This window comes from Typopeltis vanoorti, chromosome 6 (assembly GCF_054136105.1).
Source record: "Typopeltis vanoorti isolate ZY-2024b chromosome 6, IOZ_Tvanoo_1.0, whole genome shotgun sequence".
Classification (NCBI taxonomy): domain Eukaryota; kingdom Metazoa; phylum Arthropoda; class Arachnida; order Uropygi; family Thelyphonidae; genus Typopeltis; species Typopeltis vanoorti.
In genome coordinates this window covers 103,253,432-103,280,026 of record NC_143554.1, presented here as the reverse complement: position 1 = coordinate 103,280,026, position 26,595 = coordinate 103,253,432, and the positions used below count along the sequence as shown (strand labels likewise).

At 34.9% G+C, this 26,595-nt stretch overlaps 1 protein-coding gene across 4 annotated transcripts in view; it reads left to right on the top strand.

Moving 5' to 3' along the window:
* The window catches only part of LOC150105767 (mitochondrial disaggregase-like), a 244,459-nt gene that overhangs the window by 138,432 nt on the left and 79,432 nt on the right, over positions 1–26,595 (top strand). For all 4 annotated transcript variants that reach the window (XM_090393565.1, XM_090393564.1, XM_090393566.1 and 1 more), the window contains 3 exons: positions 5,630–5,685; positions 14,345–14,389; positions 25,515–25,676. In XM_090393565.1, the coding sequence (XP_090249691.1) occupies positions 5,630–5,685; positions 14,345–14,389; positions 25,515–25,676 (263 nt within the window). The remainder of the gene's footprint in view (positions 1–5,629; positions 5,686–14,344; positions 14,390–25,514; positions 25,677–26,595) is intronic.

The window sequence follows — 26,595 nt, the reverse complement described above, 5'->3', positions numbered from 1 at the left end:
CAGAACAAATTTCCTCCCGATATCATGGTGCTCTTCTGCGCATGTATTACATTCTAGTTATTTTGTATGGCAAAACGCTTTCTACCTACAAAAAGAAGGCACAGCCATGGGCTTGCTATTATCACCCCCCCATTGATAACTTTTATATGGAACATTTTGAACAACTTGCTTTAGGTTCCTCCCCTTTAAAACCCAAAGTCTGGCTTAGATATGTTAACGATGTTTTTGCAATCTGGTCTCATGGCTGCTAGACACCAGACACATTCCTTAGCCACCTAAACAAGCAACACAAACATATACAGTTCACAATTGAGATTGAAAAACATAACACACTGCCGTTTCTAGATACACTTGTCACATGTCTCCCCTTGGGCAATCTTTTCTTCACTGTTTACTAGAAAACCTATACATACTGGCCAATATATACACACACATAAACTCCTACCACCACCCAACACAAAAACTAGGTGTCAATCAATACCCTAAAAACAATGCTCTGAAGATCTGCTCCAGTGAACAGGCACTGAAAGATGAATTTAAAGTGATCAGCAATACTTTTCAAAAAAATGGATACAGCCAAAACACTATTAACAAAATTCTCCACAAGACCTCAATAAAAAACAAAGACAAACCAGACTACAACAAAACTATAACCATTCCCTACATTAAAGAGACATCAGACAAAATAAACAGAGTACTACAAAAATACAACCTCAAAGCCACCCTTAAACCCCCTGCAAAATTAAAAAGCTTACTCAACTCATTCAAAGACCCACTCCCTCTGCTGGCCTACCCTGGAGTATACTGTATTACTGCACCTGCAACATACCATACATAGGAGAAACAGGACGCACAATTCTGATCAGACAAAAAGAACATAAACGATGCATCAAATTTAATAATTATGGTGAAGCTGGCCTTTCTGATCATGCCCTGTGAACACCTTACGTAGAATTGACTGGAAAAGCACTGGTTGTCTACCACCAAAACATGGTATGAACACAAATTTAAGGAAGCCTGTGAGATCATTATCAACCACCCCAATCTAAACAATAATGATGGTCTAAAAATCCCATACATATGGAAGGCATATATTCGTCCCACAAATCCTTCCTCTCTAAGAACAACTATAAATAGGACTGTAGAAATTCCAGGATTCTTAATCTAAAATAACTTTAATACTAAAAAATAGGACATCACTGTTAAAGAAAAAATCTGTAAGAAAGAATGTTTATTCATGTTGTAATTTATAAATAATTTTTAAATCAAAAATAACAATTGTAATAATAGAAATAGGACATCACTGTTACTGGAAGGAAAAACTATCTGTAAGCAAGAATGTTTATTTATGTAATCATAAATTAAATCTAGCTTGATGTAATTTTTTTTTTTTTTTTCCCACTAGAGGTCATGCCAGTGAGTAGCATGTGATCAAATCATTGTTTCTCTAGCTTTCAGTTTGAAATGTAACGCAGCTTGTCTTGTATATTTATGTATGCTTCAGATGATGATCTTGATATGAAGATCGAAACGTCAGGATAATAAAAAGAGTTATTTTAACACGGTTGTAGAATCCATAATTTCAAAAATGAATGCTGATCACCATGTAACACTAAAAGAAAAGACTAAAAGAAAGGATTTGATAAACTGAAGTAATTAATTCACCTGATGGTGTACAAAGGAGTAGAGTATAAAAAAGACAATTTGTTATTTTCTTCAATTTCCATAGTGAATTTAATACTTGGATTTAGTTTTTTTTATTTATTTTTATTTTTTTCAGTAAAAAAATAGATAATGTCTTCATTATGGAGCCAGATAGCAAAACCATCGTCTATATAATGAACCTAAAATGACAGCTGAGGGTGTATGGACAAAGTGTTTATCTTCTAAATTTCTAAAAAGGTGTTAGCAAGTGCTAGGGGAGAATGGACTTCTCATTGCGGTTCCTTCAACTTGACTGTAAACTTTATTCTGGCAAATAAAATATCCAGAATGCATAACAAAGTTGAATAGTTTAGTTTCACTACATCCTGCAGAAATGCTTCTGAAAGTAGATGTAGTGTATTCTCAAGAGGAGTATTTGTGAAGAGAGATATTCTTTATCAAAGCTAACCATTGTCATTGGATTGTAGGGAAACATTTTTTTAATTTGTCTAGAAAATTGGAAGAATTTTTAATGAATGAACGTGAGTTGCCGATCTGAGCTTTCAATAGGTATGCTAAAAATTTGGCTGTTTGATAATTACATGAATCTATACAGTCCACAATTGGACAAAGAGGAATGTCTTTCTTGTGTATCTTGGGTAAACCATAAAACTTGGGGGGGGGGGGGTTCTAGCAAAATAACCTGACATGCATCAGCAGATCAGTACAACGAGTACAAACCAAGTAATTATTATGGGGGACTTCAACTTCAGAGACATGGATGGAAGAAGGAGAGATCACATAGCAGGAAGGAAATAGAATTTGTACACTTACTTAGAGATAATTACTTGAAGCAGAATGTGACTGAGGGGGACCCAAGGACAAGAGTATTGGATCTCAAGACATGTCCATAACTAAGGTAGCAATATTGCTTCCAGTTGGAGAAGTGATCATGTGGTCTTGACTTGGGAGGTAGCAAAACATGTGGAAATTCCAGTTAAGAAGAGGAGTATGTGGAACTACAAGACAAGGCAGGTGATTATGATATGCAAGAGAAGAGTTTTCTCAGTGCATGGAGGATAGTCTAGTCTAAGGTATCGGGAGGAAGCAATATCACTGTGAATCCAATGTCAGGAGAGTAAATCAGGTAGGAGTTAGATGGATGAGTAGTATCATTCAGCATGAGCTGCAGAAAAAAAAAATGTTATGGAGGGTATATAAGGAGAAAGATTACCAACATGTTTTTTATTTATTCATATGGAGTTCCTCCCCCCCCCTGTTCCTTGACTGCCCCTTAGAACTGGTTGAGTCCTCCTAATGAGGGATTAAGTATATATTTTTGGCTGTAGCCTGTGTGTTCATGGGGGCCAGTTTGCCTGCTTGCTGAATGAAAATCCCAGATGAACTGGGGGAGGAAAAACCCTGCTGTCCACTCCCAAGACCAGCTAACTTGACTATGACTGAGAAAGATACTTAAGCTCCTCACATCATCAATGGGAATTGAATCTAGGACACTCCTTCCCCAGGCATATGGTTGCAAAGCGCATAGCCACTAGGCCAGTGATGGCGAACCTATGACACGTGTGTCAGCACTGACACACTTGAGGGTTTCAGGTGACATACCTTGGATGTTGAAAAATATTGGTATTCTGATGAAAAAACTGCGATAAATCATGTAAGAATCGCTCTCAGTTAAGGCGAAAGTAGGTTTCAGTTCATTGAACGAATTATATTTTATAGTTAGCCTATTTTTATTTTATTTTGTAGTTAGAGCTAAAGCTCTTCTAACAATTTTCTCTTCTACATACTCTTGTGAAACTCTATTTTCTGCCTTAAATAATATCAAATCGAAAGGGAGAATAGATTGAGCAATGATTTGAGTGCTGCCTGTCTATAGCCCTTCTATAAAGCAACTTTCTACCAGTACTCAGCAACAGAAAAGTCATTAAATGTAATGTAAGTTTGTAATTTTACTTTATTAAATTAATTGTATAATATGAATTCATAGATTTTATATCAATGTCCTATTAAATAAATAGCCTAATATGATATGTATAAGTAGTCACCATCTGTGATTATGTAGTTAAATTTATAATGCATGTATGCAAGTGGCAAATCAACAACGTCAGTATTTAAAAAAAAAAATGTTTGACACACCTGGGTAAAAAGGTTCACCATCACTGCACTAGGCTAACCATGCGAACGGCAACATGGTAAGGAAGGTAAAATCAGATTATGAGAAGAAATCAGCCAAGCAGGCGAAAGGAATTTTTTCGTAATGTGGCAAGTAGGAGGAAGAATGACTATGGGAGGATAACTTTAATGAGTTCAGATAGTAGAAAGGTAACAGAGGCAGATAAAATTACTGAGCTAGTGAGTGACCATTTTGTGTGGTTATATCATTCAAGTGAAGATATTGTTATGGCAATGGTGACGGGGACTGATGTGAGAACACAGATGGATGAATTGGAAGTACTTAGGATATTGCAGAATCTGAATGCAATTACAGCTGTGGGATTGGATGGAATATTGGCTCACATTTTAAGAGAACATACAGGGGGAACTGGTGATGCCTTTGACTAGGCTGTTTAAGTCTCAGCTCTGGTAAAGTCCCAATGGAAGCCAAAATAATTCCATTGCATAAAGGAGGATCTGTGGTAACAAATTATAAACCAATCAGTATTTCAGGAGGGGTGGTAAAAGTATGGAAAAGTCATCAGAAAGAGAATTCAGGAATGAATAGATAAGAATATGATACTCTGAGTATCATATTCTTATCTATTGAGTGGCAGCATGCCTTCGTTATCTACTAACTTTTTATAATAGAGTGACATCTGAGTTGGATATAGGGAATGGCAACACAATAATACCGCTGGATTTGTGAAGGCATTTGATAGGATATCACATGAAACTGGCAATATGGATAAAAGGGTTGGTGATGGACAGATACTAAAAGTAGTATATGAAGGAGCAGAATCTAGGAGAAGGCAAGTGACTGCTAGTTTGCCATAGGGCTCTGTGCTTGGACCACTGCTGTTTAATTTGTACATAAATGATATAGGAAATAATTTGAAGGGGAGGTATTCAGTTGTTTGCTGATGATGCAAAATTGGGTAGGGTAATAGATAATCAAGGTGATGTAGAGAGCTTGTAGATGATTTAAATTGATTGACAGTATGTGCAAAACATAATGGATGTCAAATTAATGTGGAAAAGGGTAAAGTTTTGAGATATAAAGATTACAAACTGGGTGCCACATTGATGGATTTGTACTCCAGAAAATAGATGAAGCCAGGGATTTGGTAGTAGTAGATGGTAAGTTGAAGTTTAGAGGGCATATTGCTAAAGTAGAGAGTAGCTTACAGGATTACTTGGTTATTGAAAACCAAAAACAACAAACAGAGATAAGGGAGTTATCATTCCCTTTATAAAGCCTTGATACCACATCTAGATTACTGTGCTCAGGAATGGTCGCCTTGGTTTCTTTGGGATGAGGAAGTGGTGGAGAGGATCCAGAGGTGAGCAACCAAGATTGACATCATCTTTATTGAAGATTATTTTATTATTCTAACTTTGCACTGAAATTAGTGCTACATACTATGGTCTCACATGTAGGATTAGAAGAGGGCCAAAGCTTCCATCAGTATCCTGTGCTATCCAAGTCCACATTGAGAATTCAAGAAGTAATTTCAGGTAAGTTTTCTGTGCTGCCAGTGTGCTCCACAAGTCACACAAAGTGAGTAAATGACTTGAAAAAGTTCCACAAGCTGTCTCTAGTGCAAGAAAACCAGGTTATTGTCTTTATCTGACTAATGGTATTAAATTTAAAACCTTTCATGACTGGGATTCATATTTAAAAAAAATTTAATAAAAGCACTATATTGACTGTCATTTTTGACCAATTGTGAGTTTGCAAAACTACAATAATTCAACAATGCCATTAGAGTTTCATAATTATAAACATTTTGACATCATTTTTATTTAGGTAAAACAGAACTTGCCAAGCAGATAGCCAAATATTTGCATAAAAATAACAAGAAAGTAAGTCTAATTTTTTAACATATATTTTATGACCCATCATTAATAACAAATATTAACTCTTTTCATGATCAGCCTGTTTTTTAAATATATATATATAATTTTACACAGTACGTCACAAAATGGTTTATTTATGTTTCATTTTAATGCCTTCATGTTGAGGTGATCAGAACTCTCTCACCATTACCTTGATCTCTCTGATGGGGGTGAAAGAAAATACCATGCCCCACCATAATTATGTGTTTGTGTATCAGTGGGTGTACCACATATTGTGACAGGTTCTTCAATTGTAACTAAATCTCTGAAAGAGAGGTACATGTTTTAGGATATATTAACAAAACAATAATTAAGGAGAACACTATATTTGGTTGTTATATTTGAATTACTAAAAGATGTAAATATGTGACCCATTGTTAATGAGCATGTATGAATGTCAGATATAAGTGAGAGGAAGAACCAGTGTGAATAGAAATACTTTCATTACTGGCAAACAAATTATTAATAATTTACTTTTATATTTTATATGAGTATGTCCTATAAGTTGCCAGGCAGAGTGAATAACGTCTCTTTTATTACATCTAGAGGAACATGAAAGAGATGTCACATATGGCAGAACCAGAGTAAGTGCTCTGTTGAACCACGTCCTCAATTTTCCTAAAGCTAATGATGAAAACTCTATCATTCATCCAGCCATATGGGACAAATCGAAAAATATCTTTTGATGCTATGATGAACTGAAAAGAAGAATTGTAGAATCTAAAGAAATCATCCTCCATCCAGTACATTTCAACACTAACCTCAGCTATAATCTCTCAGACTGTCATTGCACTGCTATACAACTTTGGCATTCATGTCTTGAGACCTTGAATGCATGCGCACGCCCATGCATTCAAGGAATGCATGGGCTTACCCAAAGAAGTCTTCTAAGAAGATGAAACTAGTTGTGCAATTTATTTAAATTAAAATAGTGGTCCTATTTTTTATCTCTTGGCTTACAGTCATTTAATCTGTTTCAAAAAAATATATATATATAGTGTTGTGTCCTGAATAAGCTATGAAATGTTTATTATAAAATATTCAGGTCACAACCTCAAATACCACTAAGGCAGAGAATATGGAACGTGGCAATAGGACAAGTGTAAGCTGTTTACAAGTACAAAACACTTAAAATTTTGGAATTTCATGAATTTGTATAATAAGCTTTTATATTTTATATATAATCTGTATTAAATGTGAACCAGTTATAGAGATCCATGTAAGCTGGCAAATCCATTTGAAAAAGCCTGTCTCTAGTACTAAATTAGCAAGGCCTATGAGTCAGGGTTCAAGGGTCACTTTTGCCGTCCTGCATTTTGGAAAAGAAGGGAGGGAGAGAAGTATTGGAAAAGGAAACCTAAGCGTCTTCCAAGAAAGGAAGGCAGACACATGTGCGAAAATAATTAGAGAGAGCTAAAGTGATCGACGTTAGCATACGTGACTGCGTTGGCGCGAATCACGAAGTTCGAGATTTGCCGAGAGGAGAGAGTTAAACAAAAAGGCCTTGCAAGCACGATTCCAGATCTTTTTTCCTGGATTCCTAGTTCCTGATCTCTCGGACAGTGGTCGAGCTCGTCGTCGGGGAAGATTCCTGGCCAGTTGCGGAAGGCATTTAGTTCGTCTGTCGTAGCGTTTGTATTGGGCCAAGCTATGTCCGTGCTCTAGGATAGCTGTGTATTGTCGTGCGACAGAGGAACTAAATTGATGCCGTCCATTCAAGGCGACATTACCGTGCCACCTCCCAGTTTTCCCGCGGAGATTCTACTCACACAGATTTCACGGAAGATATCCTCTAAGGCGACTGTATTGAAGGCCTTGATGACCAGACAAGGCAGGAACAAGTCTTAAGAATTCAAGGACAGACATGGTAATGTAGACTTTTGAAATACTAATTCCAGTTATAGAAGAGTGTGAATTCCTTGTGAGGACATTTATATTGGACTGAACTTAAGGGACTGACTGTAAGAGTAGCCTACAACTAGGCATAGGTCCGAAACAGTGTTAAGATTTGTTAGCCCACGAGGCCGAGTAGACTTCTGATTATGTTAAACTTAATGTGTAAATTGTGCTATTGTTGTGTTAACTGATGGCCACGTGTATCAGAATGGCATGATGATGACCTATGAATTTTATACTTTATGATTGTATTAGTGTTATTTGCAATTTAGTATGTGTGATTAGTACAGATTAATTAGAGCCTTTGAACTAAATTGAGTGCTACCATATTAACCTGCTTGAATTGTATTATTGTGTATCACCTTGAAGCTCATTAATTGTTTCATTCATGTACTTGCCTGATCTGCTTATGTTATATGAATTCAAAACTACCGCTCATAAAATCATCAAAGAACTAAGCGGGATAAATCCATGAGTATAAATATATTAGTCGAGCCACGACTGTGAGAAAGAAATAAGCAAGCGGAGGAATAAGATTAATCTTGATCAAATTATCATCGTCTCTCTGAAGGGGTCACCCTGAGCAAGAATCCTTTCTATCCTAGGTATTAGCTGGCACAGCAGTAAAAAAAATAAATGTGTTAATACTTATAGAGTGAACTCCATCAGATTGTTGTGTGATAAATTGACGTTTAGAGCATAGAGAGGCCAATAAGACTGCAGAGACCCTAAGAAATATATTAATTTGATAAGGGACAAAAGAGTTATGTACATGTGTGAGAGAGAAAGGAAAAATAAGTAAAGATTAGTGGTGAGCTTGCTATAAGAATGAGGATAGGATATAAGGAAACATTATAACAAATGGCGCAGACAGTAGGATAAAATAAAGATATAAAACAATAGAAGTTAATCTAAACGATTAGAGTATAAATACATTAATAACAATATATAGAAATAACTAATTTCCAATCATATTATCTATCCTTTTATGAATCTTATGTTCATTACATAACTACCCCCCCCCTCCTGTCAGTGGTTCTTCTGTCTTATCAGTAATAGATATCTTACATATTCTGTTATTTTGTTGGAATTTTTTAATGAGGAATAGGTTAAGTTTTACTCACTATGTCTGTTCTTTCCAAAGAATAAAGTGAAAATGTTCCTGTAGCATGTAAAACATTCCATCCTTAACAGACACTACTGCAGAAGCAAGACAAACAAGTAGTTTTATTGTATTACTAAATACAGTACAGGGGCTGGTATGTACTATATTTAGCTACAATTAGCGTAGTTAAGAACAACTAGAATGATGCCTCATAATGAATAACACATCCCATCCCACATACACTATGCTGCATGCATGCATGCTTGCTTGCATGCCCACAAAACAGATTTATTGTATAGTATAGTATCTAACTAAATACATTTGTCCTAACATCCTCTTTCAAATTTTCAGAAGCAGCAAGAAATATATGGTAACAGCTATTTATAATGCATTCATTGTGGTGCAGAATATTATTTATCTAAAACATGTTTTCTAAAACATATAATGATGTATATGAATATACTGTATATATGTATATGTCTAACTTGAAATCAGTTCAAATTGCATTTGAGATTTTCAGTTTCATTAATCCACAGGTGTTGTTTTATAAATAAAATTATACCAAAAAAATTGCAACTAACATTCTGTATAAACTTTATGAAAATGTGCCTATCTAATGCAGAAGCAACATACATATGGTAATATGAGGTCCCAAGATCTGCACATGCATACACTGTCCAGCATAATCGTGTTAAGTTATTTTTTTTTTTTTAATTAACATGAAAAATGCAAGGAATAAGTAATGCTATTTATTTAAGGTTGAATTTTCAAATGGATTAATTTGAAAAACTGTTTTAAATCAATCCATTGTTCACATTCTACCTGGTAATTAACTGTCATTGCCACTGATGATGGCCTGTAGTATTCAAGCTGAAATATATGGCCGTAAATGAATAGTATTACTTATTCCTTGTGTTTTTTGTGTTAATTAAAAGAAACCTCTCATAGCACAAGTATTTCTTAAACAACATAATCGTATTAATAACAGATTTATTAGTAATTCAGTCAACCACAGACCTGTCGATCTGTTGGCGAGTGTTTAGCATATCTGCTCTCCATCTAACAGGCTGCTTGATCATTTCTCACCATGGGCATGGATTTTTGCATTTAGGTGGGAGATGAATTTCATTGCCTGGTGTGAGACCAATACTCCTCTTATTGGAGACATGAAATGACTTGAAAAATATATCCATCTTTGGTCTCTAGACAAGATTTCCAGATTATGTAAAAAAATTTAAAAAAAATACACACAGTAGATTCTGGTTAATTGGGACTAGAACATTTTGTCCCAATTAAGCAAAATTTTATGGAAAAAGCTAAAATATCACAAAAAGTTAATGTTTAAAAATAGACAAACTTCCAGTATACCTTTTGTTAATCATATTTTTTATTTAAAAAAACTAAACATACACATGTGTCAGTATCTTAAAGAGGTTAATTATATGTATAATTAACCTCTTTAGAGATACTGAATTTTCATTATCAGTCATATCTGGTCTGAATTCTTAAAACCGCAATAAGCAGAGCAGTTTTGAGTAAATTGTTTTGTTGCTTATTTCTCACCAACTATCTGCAACAGATTGTACTGCTGTAAAATGGTAATCGTTGCGCTGATTTCTTTGGCTGTTGAAGTCGGTAGATTTTCTTCAATTGTTTCAAAGATGTAGTGGCAATCTTCCACAATTCAATGTCTTCAAATTTTTTATGATTCCCAAGTCCAGTGGCTCTACCAGGGACATAGTGTTAGCAGGAAGAAACTCAAGTTAAATGTTTTTCAAACAATCTAATTGAGGATGCCACACAGTGTCCAGCCAGAAGATAATGATATAGAGATACATAGGTATCTATCAAAGAAGCATATTTTCCTTAACAATTGTTTTGGAGAAATTTATTGAGTGTATCATACATGTTCCATTTCTAGACTGCAACTGAACAAAATCAGCACAGGTAATTTAATTCAGATAAAGGACTGCCTTCTTGCTTAAAGTTGCTTCATAATTCAGCAATAAATTTCCTGGCCTTCTGGTTAGTAACTCGTTCATGTTCAGGTGTATCATCCTCTTTACTTTCCTTGTCTTCTAGGAGCTTTAGGTCCATTATGTTCAACAATTGCATTCTCACAATCTTCATCTTCATTCTAACATTGAAGGCCATTGTCAATGCGTAAAAACTCTTCGTAGTTTCTGATGTGTTGCAGTTCCAAAATTATTTCATTTTCATTATCAGTCATATCTGGTCTGAATTCTTAAAACCACAATAAGCAGAGCAGTTTTGAGTGAATTGTTTTGTTGCTTATTTCTCGCCAACTATCTGCAACAGATTGTACTGCTGTAAAATGGTAATCATTGCGCTGATTTCTTTGGCCATTGAAGTCAGTAGATTTTCTTCAATTGTTTCAAGGATGTAGTGGCAATCTTCCACAATTCAGTGTCTTCAAATTTTTTATGATTCCCAAGTCCAGTGGCTCTACCAGGGACATAGTGTTAGCAGGAAGAAACTCAAGTTAAATGTTTTTCGAACAATCTAATTGAGGATGCCGCACAGTGTCCAGAAGCAGAAGAAACAGTTATTATTATACAATAGGTTTTAGTTTATACCTCAAGCTTTGTTACACTGTTGTCGAAAGCAGCACCTTTCAATCTTCACTCACTCACTCCTACTTAGTCTGCAAGCATCCCTAGATTAATCAGTATTACAAGACTCAAGGCATTCATTTTATTAGTAAATAAGCTTTATCACAAAAAAATGCCCTGCTGTACATACAGAATTCAGTCAATTGTTTATATTTTGTACAATAATTAAGGCTTTTTTTAATGTATTTTCGAAAGTATTTTTAAATTGTTTATGCTGTTAAATAACTTAATTATATCTTTATCGTTTTGACTTAAGTTATTAATTATTAAATCCTACTGCTGACGAGGGATATCGAGATCGAAGATTTTATGATCAATTCAAAGAACTAATGAAAAACACAAAAAAACATAATATTAACATCATCATCATCATGGGTGATTTCAGTGCTACAGTTGGGGAAATGTAGAAGTGGAGATATAGTTGGCAAACATGGACTGGGAACAAAAAATGAGAGAGGAGACCGTCTTATTCAATTCTGTCAAGAAGAGGAGCTAATGATCACAAACACAATAATCCAAAAGCTATATACTTGCCGATCGCCACAGGATAATAATGCAAATATAGTCAGAAACCAAATTGATTACTTGCTAATTAATCAATGATTTTGAAGTTCTATGAAGAGTATAAAACCTAAAACCTAGTGTGGATATTGCTTCTGATCATAATCTACTGGTGACAGAGTTAAAACTTAGACTGAAAGCTATACTTAAGAAACATCAACAAAAAAGGTTTGATCTAGGCAAGTTAAAATCCCAGAGATAAGAAATAAATTGAGTCAAGATCTGAGTCAAGAGATAACACTTATCAAGAATGATGAAGTCATGAGGATTGATGAATCATGGACAAATTAAAATCTCTCTTCATAGAGAAATGTACCAATACCTTGTGTCCTGATAGAGCAGTAAAAAAGAAAGATTAGATAATTGGCTAATTTCTTTCTCTCATGGATCAATGCAGATCATATAAAAATAATAGTCCAACAAAATATAAAGAGGTTCAGGAAATTATTAAAGGCAAGATCAAAGAAACAAAAGAAATCTGGATGAATGAAAAATGTAAAGAAATAGAAATTTGACAGGAAAAGCATGACAGTTTTAATCTACACAAAAAGCTGAAAGAGACCTCAGGTATATTTAAGAAAAAAACAATTATGTATCCTTCAAAACAAAAAGGGAGAAATAATATCCGAAAAGGATGACAAAATTCAAGAATGGGTGAAATATGTAGAAGAACTCTTTACTGATAACAGACAGAACGCAGAAAATACTTATGAACAGATGGAAGGTCCATGCATTCTATAATCAGAGGTAGAATGTGCGCTGAACTCGGCTAAAAATGGTAAAGCCTTAGGCCCTAATAGAATACCAGCAGAAATAGTGAAGTTATTAGAAGGTGACAACATTACTATATTAGTAAAGCTATTTAATAAAATTTATGATACAGGCATAATCCCTCAAGACTGGTTACAGTCGATCTTCATGCTACCTAAAAAAGCAAATGTGAAAACTTGTAATGACTGTAGAATGATCAGCCTAATGAGTCGTGTTCTCAAAATGTTTCTGAAAATAATTCAAAAATGAATATACAGAAAATGTAAAGACACCATCACTGATACCTAGTTCAGCTTTAGAAATGGTTTGGGAATGAGAGATGCTCTTTTCTGTTCTCAAATCTTATTCCAAAAATGAATTGACCAAAATGTATTAATTTGCTTCATCGACTTCGAGAAAGCATTTGACAAAGTCCAACATACTAAAATGATTGCACTATTAAAAAGAATTGGATTAAATGGTAAAGACATCAGGATCATTGAAAACTTATATTTGAACCAAACGGCATCTGTTCAAGTTGATGACATTATTACCGACTCCATTATCATCAAACGAGGAGTAAGGCAAGGATGTGTGCCATCACCTCTTCTTTTTGACATATACTCAGAAGCCATATTTCAAAAAATCTTAAAAGGAAGAGAGGAAGGGATTAATGTAAATGGTGAAATCATCGGTAACATCCGATATGCTGATGACACAGCTCTCTTGGCTGACAGTATTTAGGATCTTCAAAATCTTCTGGAACTAGTGAACGAAGAAAGTGAAAACATGGGATTAAAAATAAATATCACCAAAACTAAATTCATAGTCATAAGCAAGAAATCAATTCTTAATTCAGCACTTTCTTTAAATGGGCAACAAATAGAGTGACAAAGTTTATATCTCGGATGCTGGTTAAATGAAGAATGCAATTAAGAAATGGAAATAAAAGTTAGAATTAAAATGGCAACAAATAAATTTCTCCTAATGAAATCAACACTGTGTAACCACAATTTAAATTTAGAGCTTAGAGTACACATGGTTAAATGCTATGTATGGTCTGTACTGCTGTGCGGTGCAGAAACTTGGACCTTGAAGACAACATGAATAAAAAAAACAAAAAAACTTGAAGCCTTTGAGATGTGATTATACAGATGAATGTTAAAAATCTCATGGACAGCAAAAACGTCCAATCAGGAAGTACTAGAACAAATGGGGAAATCACGTGAACTTTTAGTTACCATAAAAAGGAGGAAAACTGGATATCTTGCTCACCTACTTTGTAATGAAAAATATAAGATACTTCAATTGATTATAAAAGGGATGATAAATGGAAGAAGAGGACAAGGAAAAACAAAGAAAATCTTGGCAGGCAGACATCAGACAGTGGACTGGCATGAGCTCTGAGGGACTATTCAGAGTGGCTGAGGATCGCTCAACATTTGCCAAGGTGGTTTCTGACCTCCGACAGGAGATGGTACTCAAAGAAGAAGATTAATTATTAAGAAAACATAAAACCTCCCCAGCAGCTGAATTTTATAATGTAGTACATATTGAAGTGATTTTGAAATTTTGGAAAATTAGTTTATCAGAATGATATCCTTAAAAATAACCTTTTAATTTATATAACTGAAGTTTTATTTCTTGCCGTGCAAAGATTTTAAGAAGGTTTATTTGACAGGCATTTATCAGACTAGACATGTCCGAATATCAGGAAAAGCATGAGGTATGTTATAATTATTTGTTTTTAATTCTAGTTTCAGAATATATATATATATATATATATATTTTTTTTTTTTTCATATCGTAGTTAATAAACTGCCTCGGATGTTAATCTAATTGCTAGTTCTCTTCTCTGGCCAATTTCTCCTTTGTAGGAGTGAAATTCTGAATTTCTGGGAGGAAAGCTTTTCCATTTCCTATGAGACTGTCAAATTCGCTTTCAGTTTCAGAGTCCTTATAATAGCATTTGGTAGGATTTTAACAGGACCCAGGCTTTGCTAAGGCAGTGAAGTTAATTCTTTCTCTATCTCTCTTTCATACATTGTGAGTTTCATGTTTCACATCTTAAAGTTCAAGCTTTAAGATCTATAACCAAAGGGTGAAAGTGATTATCACAATATGGAGTGTGAAAATGATGCAAGAAACTGGGACGTGGAAATTTTGAGCTGGAGCAGATCATAAAGGGGGTGAATTTGACAGACTGACTAAGCTAAGTTTGGCTTTCTCTGATTAATGCACATGTATGCTCTTTTTATGGAACAGACAGTTCACGTGGAATGAGTTGTTGTCCAATTGAAGTTCTGTAAGAAATAATAGGTGAGATTTGATGCATGTATGTTGCATCATTTTTTGTTTGTGTTATGGTCATGAACATTGGTGGAGTACATGTGGGTGTTCTTTTGTATGAAATTTTTTTGTGGAATATTTTTGCCTTACCAGAGTATTACTGTAATTTTTAACAGTGTTTTTCTTGTCAAGTACATTGATTACAAAGTGAGGCACATGGTTTGGAGAGTGAAAGTCTCATATGTCTAACACAATCACTTATCCATGCTTTCTTGAGTTCCAAATCTCCTCCCATGGTACTTGGACTCCCTCTAGGCATTAGTAAACAGTAGAAGAATTGTCATCTGTTTGAGAAACCCTATGATTTATTACCATCACATTCAATCCCTGTATTATCTGGCAGCCAGCTTGCAGAACTTCCTTATCACAGTTCTCTCAAACAAAATAGGTACTGATTCATGGAGTGTAAAACACATTGAATAGTAATAAATCTCCTGAACATTAGCAACATATTTCATACTAAAATTAACAGTACAATTAACCTCCTCTTTAAAACAAACAAGCAATTTAAAGAGAAAGAATGAGGCAAACAGTCATTTAACCAATAACATAAACTGCCTGATGTTGCACATTTAATTTCAGTATGAAATATCTGTTGTTGCTAATTGTCAATAAATTTATTACTGCTATTCTAACATCTAACCCCCCCCTCCTCCTCCACAGACAATGTGCCAAGACCTGTTGCCATGACAGTGCTGTGTGTGTGTGTGTGTGTGTGTGTGTGCGTGCGTGCGTGCGTGCATGCAAATTGTTAGACAGAAGAATTTTCTGATATGTTTCTTGAAGATATAAAATTTATAATCATTTAGAGAATAACAGTATATAAAAGACTTCTAAAGAACAGTTATATGGAATGAAGGAGGAGGAGAATGAGAAGTTTGAAGCTGAACTATATGTTGGTGTTGACCAATAGATGCTTGTGTTCACATAATAATTAGAGGAAAGTGAAGGAATGGTTGTAGCCAGCTCAGTGGAGCAGAATCCATAAAAATGCTTAGAGAAAAGACATGATGCAGCAGCAGAGCATTTTAAACAATTATGGGAGTCAGTGAGAGAAAGAGGGGGGGAATTAGGTGCACCAGCCCAAATGCAAGAACAATATTGTAAGGTATGGCAGATTTGAGATTTATAAAATGTCAGGAGTTGAGCAAAAGAGAAGATTTAGAATGAAAACGAATACTAAACTTGATATTTAAAGTAAGTTCAAGAAGAGAAAACCGACTCTGGTTGGCAAGCAGAATATTGTCAAAATAGAGAGGAAGTGGAGCATAATTGTCTTTCTTCCAGGAAATTATACAGGATTGCATTTTGAGGACATTAAAACTCACCAAGTTATCCCTGCCCACTTGATAATGAAAAGGAAATTAGTGTTAAGGCACTGGTTACAGAAGATCTTGAAGCCTGGATCACTTGACTACTACAAGGTTTTGTGAATGCCAATGAGGAATGGGGGTGTACTATCATCAGCTAGAATAGGATTTGGCATTAGTGAGAGAGAAGATTGCTGATGTATAGGAGGAAGAGCATAGGTGAAAGCACAAGAACCCTTGGGTTGATTAAAAAATCTGATGAGAGGAAGCCATCCATCATGACCTGCACTGTGAATGATCAGAGAAGAACTGGCAGTCCACTCAAAATGGTTAGGGGCCATAAGATGATAGTTTAGTTAGATGACCAGGATGCCAGACTTGATCAGATATTTTGGAAATATCACTTACAATTATTTGACTTTATCCAAATTTTTCTATGGCTTGTATCCAAAGATGGGTAAGATTAACCCTCTCATGCATGAATTTTTATATTCATTTATAAAAAAAAATTATAATGGCATGATTCAGTACCATTTAATCTTACAGTATTACCATGAATTCATTAATTTTGCTAAATTTGCGTCTTCATCTGAAGACATCATGCACTAATGCCAACAGACTACAGACATATTTCTATGGAAATGACTTAGACTAAGGGATTTATTTTCTTGATATATCAAAGCAGTTGCCACTCTTGATTTGAATTCCAACAAATCCAATTTTTCTTTTTCTTCCTATTGAAAGACATTACAAGTATGACAAAACAGATTATAAACAATTTATATTTTGCTGAAACACTGCATGAATGATCAAAATTTGGATTACTTAGTACATAAAAAAAAGTAGAACAATTAGAATTTGCAGTAGAGCTATGGAAATCAAGAATAGTGTTATTCTCTTTGCCTCATTTTGTATGGAAAGACTGAAAATATTCCGGACAGATTGGAACCTCACATCTACTACAGATGTATCTTGTTTTACTCTTGCGGTGTATATATCTCTGCACCGATTGGCATTAGCACCTGTTGTCTTCTTTGGGAAGTGTCCACCACTGTCAAGACGTTTCTCATGCGGCACAGAGTGAGTTTTGCATTTCTGTAATGCTGGTGGTGTCTTCTGACTTGAAGGGCGTCCTCATTTCTCTGTATCTAGCTGAGCTAAAACCTTGATATATCAAAGCAGTTGCCACTCTTGATTTGAATTCCAACAAATCCAGTTTTTCTTTTTCTTCCTATTTCCAAATGATCCGTGCATCACAAACAAGTAACAAGTACATTCAGCATATGGTAAAAAATTCTCATATACCATCGTTTGTTCCTGCTATCATTTTGATACACAGCCACAAGAGAGTCCATAAGGTCTACTCCACCCATATGTTTGTTATAAACAGCTACCCTGCGAGGTAGTGGAATTTCAACACTTTTCTTTCTGGCTGAACCTCTAACAGGCTCCTTTCCTAAGTAGCTAGATACCACATGTACTATTGAGTTATCAACCCATCTAGTGACAGTAATGCCATCAGAGGACGTGGTAACTGAATATTTCCTCGTCCCATCTTCTACAAATCCTTTTCATTTTTCAGTTTCTTGTCAGCACCTTGAAGTCAATTTCTTCTGCATGTACCCACATAATAAATGTCATCTTGCTTTAGTTTCTTAATTAGGGGGATGCTCATGAAGAAGTTGTCTGTGTATTCCTTGAAGTTCTTACCAGCAAGATCATGGCAAAGTCTAATGCCTGATGGACCTGGCTTTTGGTTATCCATCTGTAAAAGAGATAATGCCAATTAACACACTTACTATTCATTTATGTTTGCAAAAATAAAATGAATAAAATTATAAAAATATTGTGCAAGAACTTTCTAACCTCAGACTATTTGCCGCAAAGAACATATTGTCCTCACATGAGGACAATATGTTTGAAAGGCAATCTACATGAGATTACTTTTCAAACATATTGTCTTCATGTGAAGACAGGTTGTTTTCAAGTTAGTTTTATAAATATAGTAATAAACATGAACAAATTAAATATTCACACTTCATCTACAAGGAATAACAATATATAAAACCATACTAACCTTTCCAGAAGACTCATAAAATCACCAAATTCAAATCAACAAAACAGCAGCTTTTCACTTCCTCCTTGATACCACCATGCACTGCAGAGAGATTGGTATTCCTGTAACTCTGTTGAAACTCCTACCATCTAGTGTGGTTTCTAAGAACACTTTGGTCTCTCCAGATGAGGACTATATGCATGCAGTAGCACTAAATTATGAATGAATAATTATTATGAGGGAAAATATATGTCCTCATATTGTGAGGCCCTTTGAAAGGGTTTCAGTTGTGGAGTAAGAATAGTGGAATCCATGTTGTTGTTCACTAAATAATTCATGAGTTTTCAAGTAGTGAAACAACTGGTTGTTGAAGCTTTTCCATTTTTATCAAGAGTATTGAAGTGAGAGCAGTAGGGTGATAGTTTGATAGTTGACTTTTATCTTTTTTGGGAACAGGCTTGATACAAGCTTGTTTCCATGCTGTTGGATATATATGCCAGATAAGTATGACAGTTTGTTGAGTCCATACAAGATGAGCGTTAGTTCTGGGGGCACGAGTTTTTAGTACAACAGTTCACGGAATAATGGGAAGAGATTTGCCTTGGTTGTCCACACAAGAGTTGGAAAAGACTGATACCAAGAGGTCTCCCTTATCCTTAGGAAATATTATCATTATACCATCAGAGAAGGAAACATGGAGGGACAGAAGTTGCATCTCACAGTCTTGGCATGGGACCAGAAGGCTTAACTGGCATTGGAAGCAAGCTTATTGCATTTGGCTTTTACAGATTTTGCTTTTTTTTTTTTTTTTTCTCCTCCCAGTTGGTATAGGTTGTAATGTAAGCTGAGGCTGGAGTTTGACTTGAGCCATTTAACATAGGCTGAATTTTTGGCTTGGACTACTTTGACATATTTGTTGGAAAATTAGGGCTTGGATAAAGGTCAATGGTTTGAGTGGGGTGGGAAATAAATGTATTCATTCTGATTAGAATAATACCACTTTACTGCTGTACCTAAAATGAAGGAGGTGGCAGCTTCCTAGTTAAGTAAATACAGTGATATCTCGCTAATCTGAACTAATAAACACCTTGCTCATTCGGATTAGGGAATTTTTCCCCAAGAGACAACAATAACTAACATTTACGACAAAAATAATCAGATTCTAATGGTACATCAATTTAATTCTGTAAATAAATCAACTGATAGAAAAAAAGCTATTCTACTGTAATATAAAACAAAAAAAAAAATAATACAGTACACAAGTTTATTTTAGTAAGAGATTTAGTTTGTGAGTACCTGTATTGTTGAGGATTCTGATTTAATAAAATTGCATAGTTCAGTAAGTAACTTAATTTGCATAAAAAAATATCACTTTCTTGTACACAATACAAAAAAAAGTTTCACCAAATAACACAAAAAAAGTTTTTTTATTTTTTGTGAAAAAGTCACTGATTTTCTTTTGTTTTCTTGGAAGCTAAACTTTTTTCGAATGCTTCTACTCGGAGCTGCATTAGCAGTAAAACTTTGTGGAATTGCATATCATTCTTCTTAGCACATTCTATAAACATATTAAAACTGTCAGCTGCCTCTTCATGTTTTACTTTTTTTTCTTAGAGTTCTTCATTGTCATCATCATCTTCTAATTCATTCTGTAGCGTCATATTTATAATTTCAGCATCTGATTTGATTTCGAATTCACTTTCGGTTCTACCTGTAATTCATTCCGTAACATCTGTTTGTGAAATTTCAACATCTGGATTTATATTTTTAACCAAATTATGCACGTTTTGAATTTCCTCTTTTTTGTGTATATTTGGTGATTCATGCCGACAATACAGTACATACCGTACAGTATAAAAAAGCAAACGTGAACACACAATAAATCAAAATAGGCCTCCAGTAACCGTACAATCGACAGTATGAAAAAAATACTGTACTGTAATAATAATAATAAAATAAATAATAATAATTAAAATAATAATTATTAAATAAAAATAATAGTACACAAAATAATAATACATAATAAATAAAACTTTTTTCTTTCAAACCACAGTTCGGATTACTAGAGGGTTTGAACTAAAGAGGTTTGGATTAGCGAGATACCACTGTACAATGTGGAGAGTACAAACAATAAGGCCACCACTTGCACTATGCCAAGAAAGGGAAGGGACAGAAATCCTACTCTGGAGGTGAAACATGGCAATGGCTACTTCATGCCTCTGATATGTAGTGTGGTTGGGTTTCACCAGGTGATGAAGTCATCTACCATATAGAGGTCTATTTGGCATTGCTTCCATCTAGGGAAGGTATGCTTTTCAAGGTGACAATAATTGCCTCACCAGAACCCCCATGCATGTGTCACTCTCTCTTTGAGTACATTAACCAAAAGTGCAGTCACAATATCTAATGGTAATCCATTCCACACACTCACCATATGCCAAAAAAAAGAACTTGTGCTTTCTAATCACACTTTTAGTCATGGGTGGATTCAAATTAACCATTAGTTACTATAATCTCCTTTCCTTTGTTTATTCCTCAGATATCATTAATATTGGTCCAACATTGCAGCACACCATTAGTCACTTTCTTTCTCTAGGATCTGTACCTCAAGATATCACTTTCTGATAGCTGTTAGTCAACCACTCTTCTATCTTCTATGCCACAAGTTTAAGTGCATATCCTTTTGAGTGTGTATAAAAACTTCACATATGGAATCCTCTCAGATGCCTTGACAAAATCCTGAAGTATTGTATATCTACTTCTCTCATCCAGGCTTTTTTTTATTATATATATATATATATATATCTGATTCACACATGAAAAGCCACAAGACTTATAGCAGATTAGTGCCATGTGTGGGCAAAAGGAATAGAAGAAAGGAGGAATCAGTTCACATTTTGCTTGAACAGCTAAAGATTGTTATCTTTGGGGAAGGCAGAGTTGGAGAGACTGTTCCAAAGGACAGAAGTAGATGGGATGAAGGAGGAGGCAGTGAGGTTGATTCAGTGAGTTTCAAGATGGACCAAATGGGTGTTAGTTAGCAGTGGCTCTTGTTTTAATGATTTTTGAGAAGAGTGGAGGAATATAGTGGCCAATTCAACAGTGCACTGTCCAAGAAAGTATCTGTAGAAGAGGCATAAGGCAGAAACTGAATGTGAGAGAAGGACCATTAATCAGCTGGTTTTGCCCTCTTCTGGATAGAATCGAGCAATTTTAGAGAGGATTTTGGTGCTCCACCTTAAATATGGAAGCATTATTATTCCATGGCTGGATGGATTTGGGTTTTGTATAAAGTTAGCAGCTGTGAAGGTGTGAAGTAGTCTTGTGCAAAAAAATAAAAAAAAATTTTTTTGGTGGGAGCATAAGCTATAGTTGAGATGTGGTTGTGCCAGAAAAGATTGGAGATGCATGTCAGTCCGAGTAAAGAAGTCTGATTGTGTTTGGATATCTCAGTATTACTGAAGGTAAGTGAGAGGGATGCGAGCTCTTTCTTCTGAGAGAACAGATAGAACTGAGTTTTGGTGGCATTGAAGTTAGCAAAATTGTCCTTGCCACACTGGGATATAGCTAGGAGATCCTAATTCAGGTTTCTGGTCCTTCACAATCAGTGAAGTTTAACTTCACTGGTCATGGTAGATCTTGAGGAGTCTAATACTTGAAGATTACAAGGATTGTTGAATGAAAAGGAGGAATGGAGTGTGCTGTTATCGGCAAAGCTGTGGATAGGATTGGAAATCTGAGAGAGCAGGTCATTTATATATAGGAGGAAGAGAGTGGGTGGAGTTCCCTGGGGAAACTCCTCCATTGGTGGGGAAATCTGAGGAGAGTAAACCATCTACCATGACGTGTAGAGAGTGACTGAAAAAGTTGCTGATCCGGTTGCAGAGGAAGGTAGACCATAGGATGGCAGTTTAAGTAGGCCCCCCTGTGCCAGACTTGATCAGTCTGGTGAAAAGCAAGAAGTTTAGACTGTAGATTGCAAGTAGTGGAATCCGTACTGTTGGTCACTGATTAGTTGATATGACTCTAGGTGCTGTAAGAGTTGGTTGTTGATGACCTTGCCCATAATTATAGAGAGAACAAAAGTGACAAAAATTGGATGGTAATTTGATGGTTGACTTTTATCATCTTTTTTTGGGAATGGATGGTGTTGTTATGGAAGATTAGCAAATTACCTAAGAAAGATTTACCCTTCTCAGCATATCTCAGATGTGAATTAGAGACTAAAATACACAAACATTATTCAAGAATGAAAGAGTTTGAGAATGAAGCAAACCTTTGGAGATTCAGTGGCATGCCCTGAAGAAAACACTGATTCAGCAGAGAGGCATGTGGTGAGGTTTTCTGCAAGAATAGAAAAATCAGAACTGCATGGTAGACACTGGAAGTTAAAGAGGCAGTGAATGAAAAGAAGAAAGCATATGAAATGTTCTTAGCAAATAAGCCAGCTTGTGCTCTTAGAGAACACAGAGACAAATGTAAGAAAGCTAAGCACTGTATTTAAACTAGCTAAACAAAAGTTGTGGGAAGACTTTGGTAAGAACATAGAAAATAAATATCAAGAAGGTGGCAAAATATTCTGGAAGCTGTTGAAGAAGCTCAGAAATGGAAGAAACAGTGCTGTAAAAGAAATTAGAGATGATAAAGATGACATGAAAAATGGAGAAAAAAAGATATACTTGATGTACTGAGTAATTACTTTGAAAAATTGCTAACTGAAACAAGCAGCGACAGCACAATGATGAAAAAAAACAAAAAACAATCAACCCTGGCATGCAATCAGGAATACATATCCATACTTGAAATAGAAAAAGCCATCAAAAGCATGAAATGTGTAAGGGGAAGCAGGAGTAGATGATATTCGACCAGAAATGCTCAATTATGGAGGTATAAAAGTCTTGCAGTGGCTGCACTACATAGTTCAGAAGTCCAGGACAGACGAATGAAGTTGAGATGTTTGGAGTAGAGCTTTCATAGTACCCATATATAAAAAGGGAAATAAAACAATGTGAGAATTACAGAGGTATTTCTCTACTGAGTGTTCCTGGTAAGATTTGCAGAAGAGAAGCTTGGTAAAGAACAAGCTAGATTCAGGCCAAATAGAGGCTGTCAGGATCAGATCTTCACTTTATGACAAATAGTTGAGAAATCCTGGGAATATAACAAAGACCTGTATTTAAGTTTTGTAGATCTGGAAAAGGCATATGACAAGGTGCCAAGAGAAAAGCTATTCAAGATGCTACAGTGATAGGTGTCAATGAGGTATTTATATCAGGCAATACTTTGTGTTTATTTGAGTCAGCAATTAGAATTGAAGGAAGTACAGGAAGATGGAAGAACAGGAAGAATAACCACATTATGAAGGAAAGTGGTTATTCTTCACCACTTTCCTTCTTCAACTTTTTATGAAACCCGATATCAAAGTTGGTGATGTTAATCTCAGCTCTTCACTTTATGCAGATGAAGTACTTTAAGTAAATCTGCTACTAGTCTGACTAAATTGAATGACTGTTGTAATAAATTTGGTATGAAAATCAGCAATAACGAGAACAAAGACAATGAAAATAGGCAGAAGCATTAAAAATATCAACTGCATTGTGAATGAAGAACAACTATACAACAAGTAAAATATATCAGCTACCTAGGCACAATTTTTAATGAAGATGATAAATTAAATATGGAAATAGACAACAGAATCAACAAAACTGGTATAGTAGGAAGTCAACTGAATAAATTTATATGGAATAAGAGAGAAATTAGTCAAAACACTAAATTAGCTGTATACAAAACTGTGTTCAAACCAATTTTAACTTATGGATCTGGGAACTGAGAAGAAATGCTTGAAGATATGAAAGTCCTGAGAAAGATTAGAGGGATGAACAGATGGTATTAATGGCAATTTATTAAAAACGAGGATATTAGGAAAGAACTTGATATTGTCAGCATCCAGGAATGCGTTATCAGAGCTAATCTCAGGTAGTATGGTCACTTAATGGGAGAGAAAAGATCAGCAAAACAAGTGTTCTCTGCCAGGTTGGGAGGAAAAAGACCCAGAGGAAGACCAAGATATATTATTATTATTATGCGACACCTCCAGGGAGTCCAAAGACTCATCGAGGTAGGACACCTACTCTACATCTGTCTATTTCCACCAACTACAACTAACAGCACCTACGCCAACGCCATCTACTGCCCGACACTAGTATAATTTATTATTATGATATAGGTGGATTGATACGGTAAAAAGTGCCTTAGAAGACAGAAATATAAGATCTGATAACGTTGCAGCTGGCAGATAACAAATTGATTTGGAAAAATATTGATATTAAGTTAGTAAGAAAAGTTACAAATATATGGAGTATATTTTCAGGGAACCGGCATTTGCAGTTTGGACGTACATTCTCATGATTTATATGTTGGTAGTGGCAGTATTTACAATTTCATTGTGTTCTATATTGAGCTTGAGATACTAAGGTTAAAGTAAGCAGAAATCATATATATCCCATATACAAGCAGTAAAAAGGTATAACATTTTATTATTAAAATACTTTGGATTAGAGCAAGTTGTAAAAAGTTTTTTTTTTCACTTGGTTCTAAATTAAATTTAAAATGCCAAGAAATTATGTTCTTAATTCTTTATTCAAGTGTAAGCAAATAATGTGTTTGCACATAAAGCTTTATTGGACATCAGTGCTGTATCTACCATGGCATGAAATGCTGAGGGGATGGTGATAAGAATTATGCTTGCTGTTTCTTACTGTTCAGTAGGAAACAGCAGGCATATAGGAACTCTGCTGTTGAGATCTCCAACAAGGACCACTTTTTCCATTTTTTTAATGTCACGTGCCTATTCTAATTACCCAACCACTTCTTTCTTAGAAGAACCTTCTGTGGGACCATAGGCACATGGTTACACATTAAATTACTCATCTGTATTTATTAATATTTTATATTAGTCTTTTAACTTAGTCTCTAGTTGGAGGTTCAGGGTAGCTCCATTATTTTCTAAGATTTCGCTATTTTTTTCTATTATCTGACATCAGAAGTGATATGGAAACGTAGTGTCAGAAAATCCATGTATTTGTTACATTTTGATATGTTAATCTTACAACTTGTTCTTCTTTTGGTATTTTTAGGTAGCAAAACTGATAGGCTCCCCACCAGGCTATATTGGTCATGATGAGGGTGGACAGCTGACAAAAAAACTAAAAGAATGTCCAAACGCTGTTGTACTCTTTGACGAAGTGGACAAAGCCCATCCAGATGTGTTGACTGTTTTGTTGCAGCTTTTTGATGAGGTTAGTAACTATGAAGAATGTGTAAGTAATTAAATGCAATGAGTCATACTGTATCTGGCCTTATCTATCATCTACAGATAGTAATGGTCAAGCTGATAAACTAGCCCAAAGATTTTGTTTATTTAATTTTTTTTTTTTTTTTCAGATTGGAGTCGAAGGATAGTGCACTTATCATAAAATTTCTTTTCCTTTAACTTATCTTTTTTTACTTAAGAAAAAGTCTGTTTCATCTCTTTTTTAATGCAAGAAACAAATATTCTCATCAGTTGCTGTTGGTTTTCAGCAACTTCTGCTTATCAGACATTCAACAAAAAAAATCAAAAAGAAACACACACAAATACATATTAAAAAAATCTCTTTCATGTAGGCTTTTAAATGTGTGGCCTTAACACAAACATAAATCCAATAGGCAAACCAAGCTTATCTGAACTATACTTTGCATGATTCTTCCTTTCATAATATGATACAGTGGAGGCTTGCTATAAACAAACACTTATAACAAATGAATGATATAATCACGTAATCACAAGAAAGATATTTATTTAACCAAATATTTCGGTCTGGAAATAGCAGACCATCGTCGGTGGTATTACAAGAACAGTTTAAAAAAATATACAAGCTAGAATACTAACAATAGATCGTTGAAATTAGAACATGCCGCGTGATGTGATGTCATGTTCTAATTTCAACGATCTATTGTTAGTATTCTAGCTTGTATATTTTTTTAAACTGTTCTTGTAATACCACCGACGATGGTCTGCTATTTCCAGACCGAAATATTTGGTTAAATAAATATCTTTCTTGTGATTACGTGATTATATCATTCAGTCTTATGTCGCAAGTATCCTTAAAACAACAAATACTTATAACAAATACATTCACCATAACAAACTCTGAAGCATATATGAAAGTAATTTTT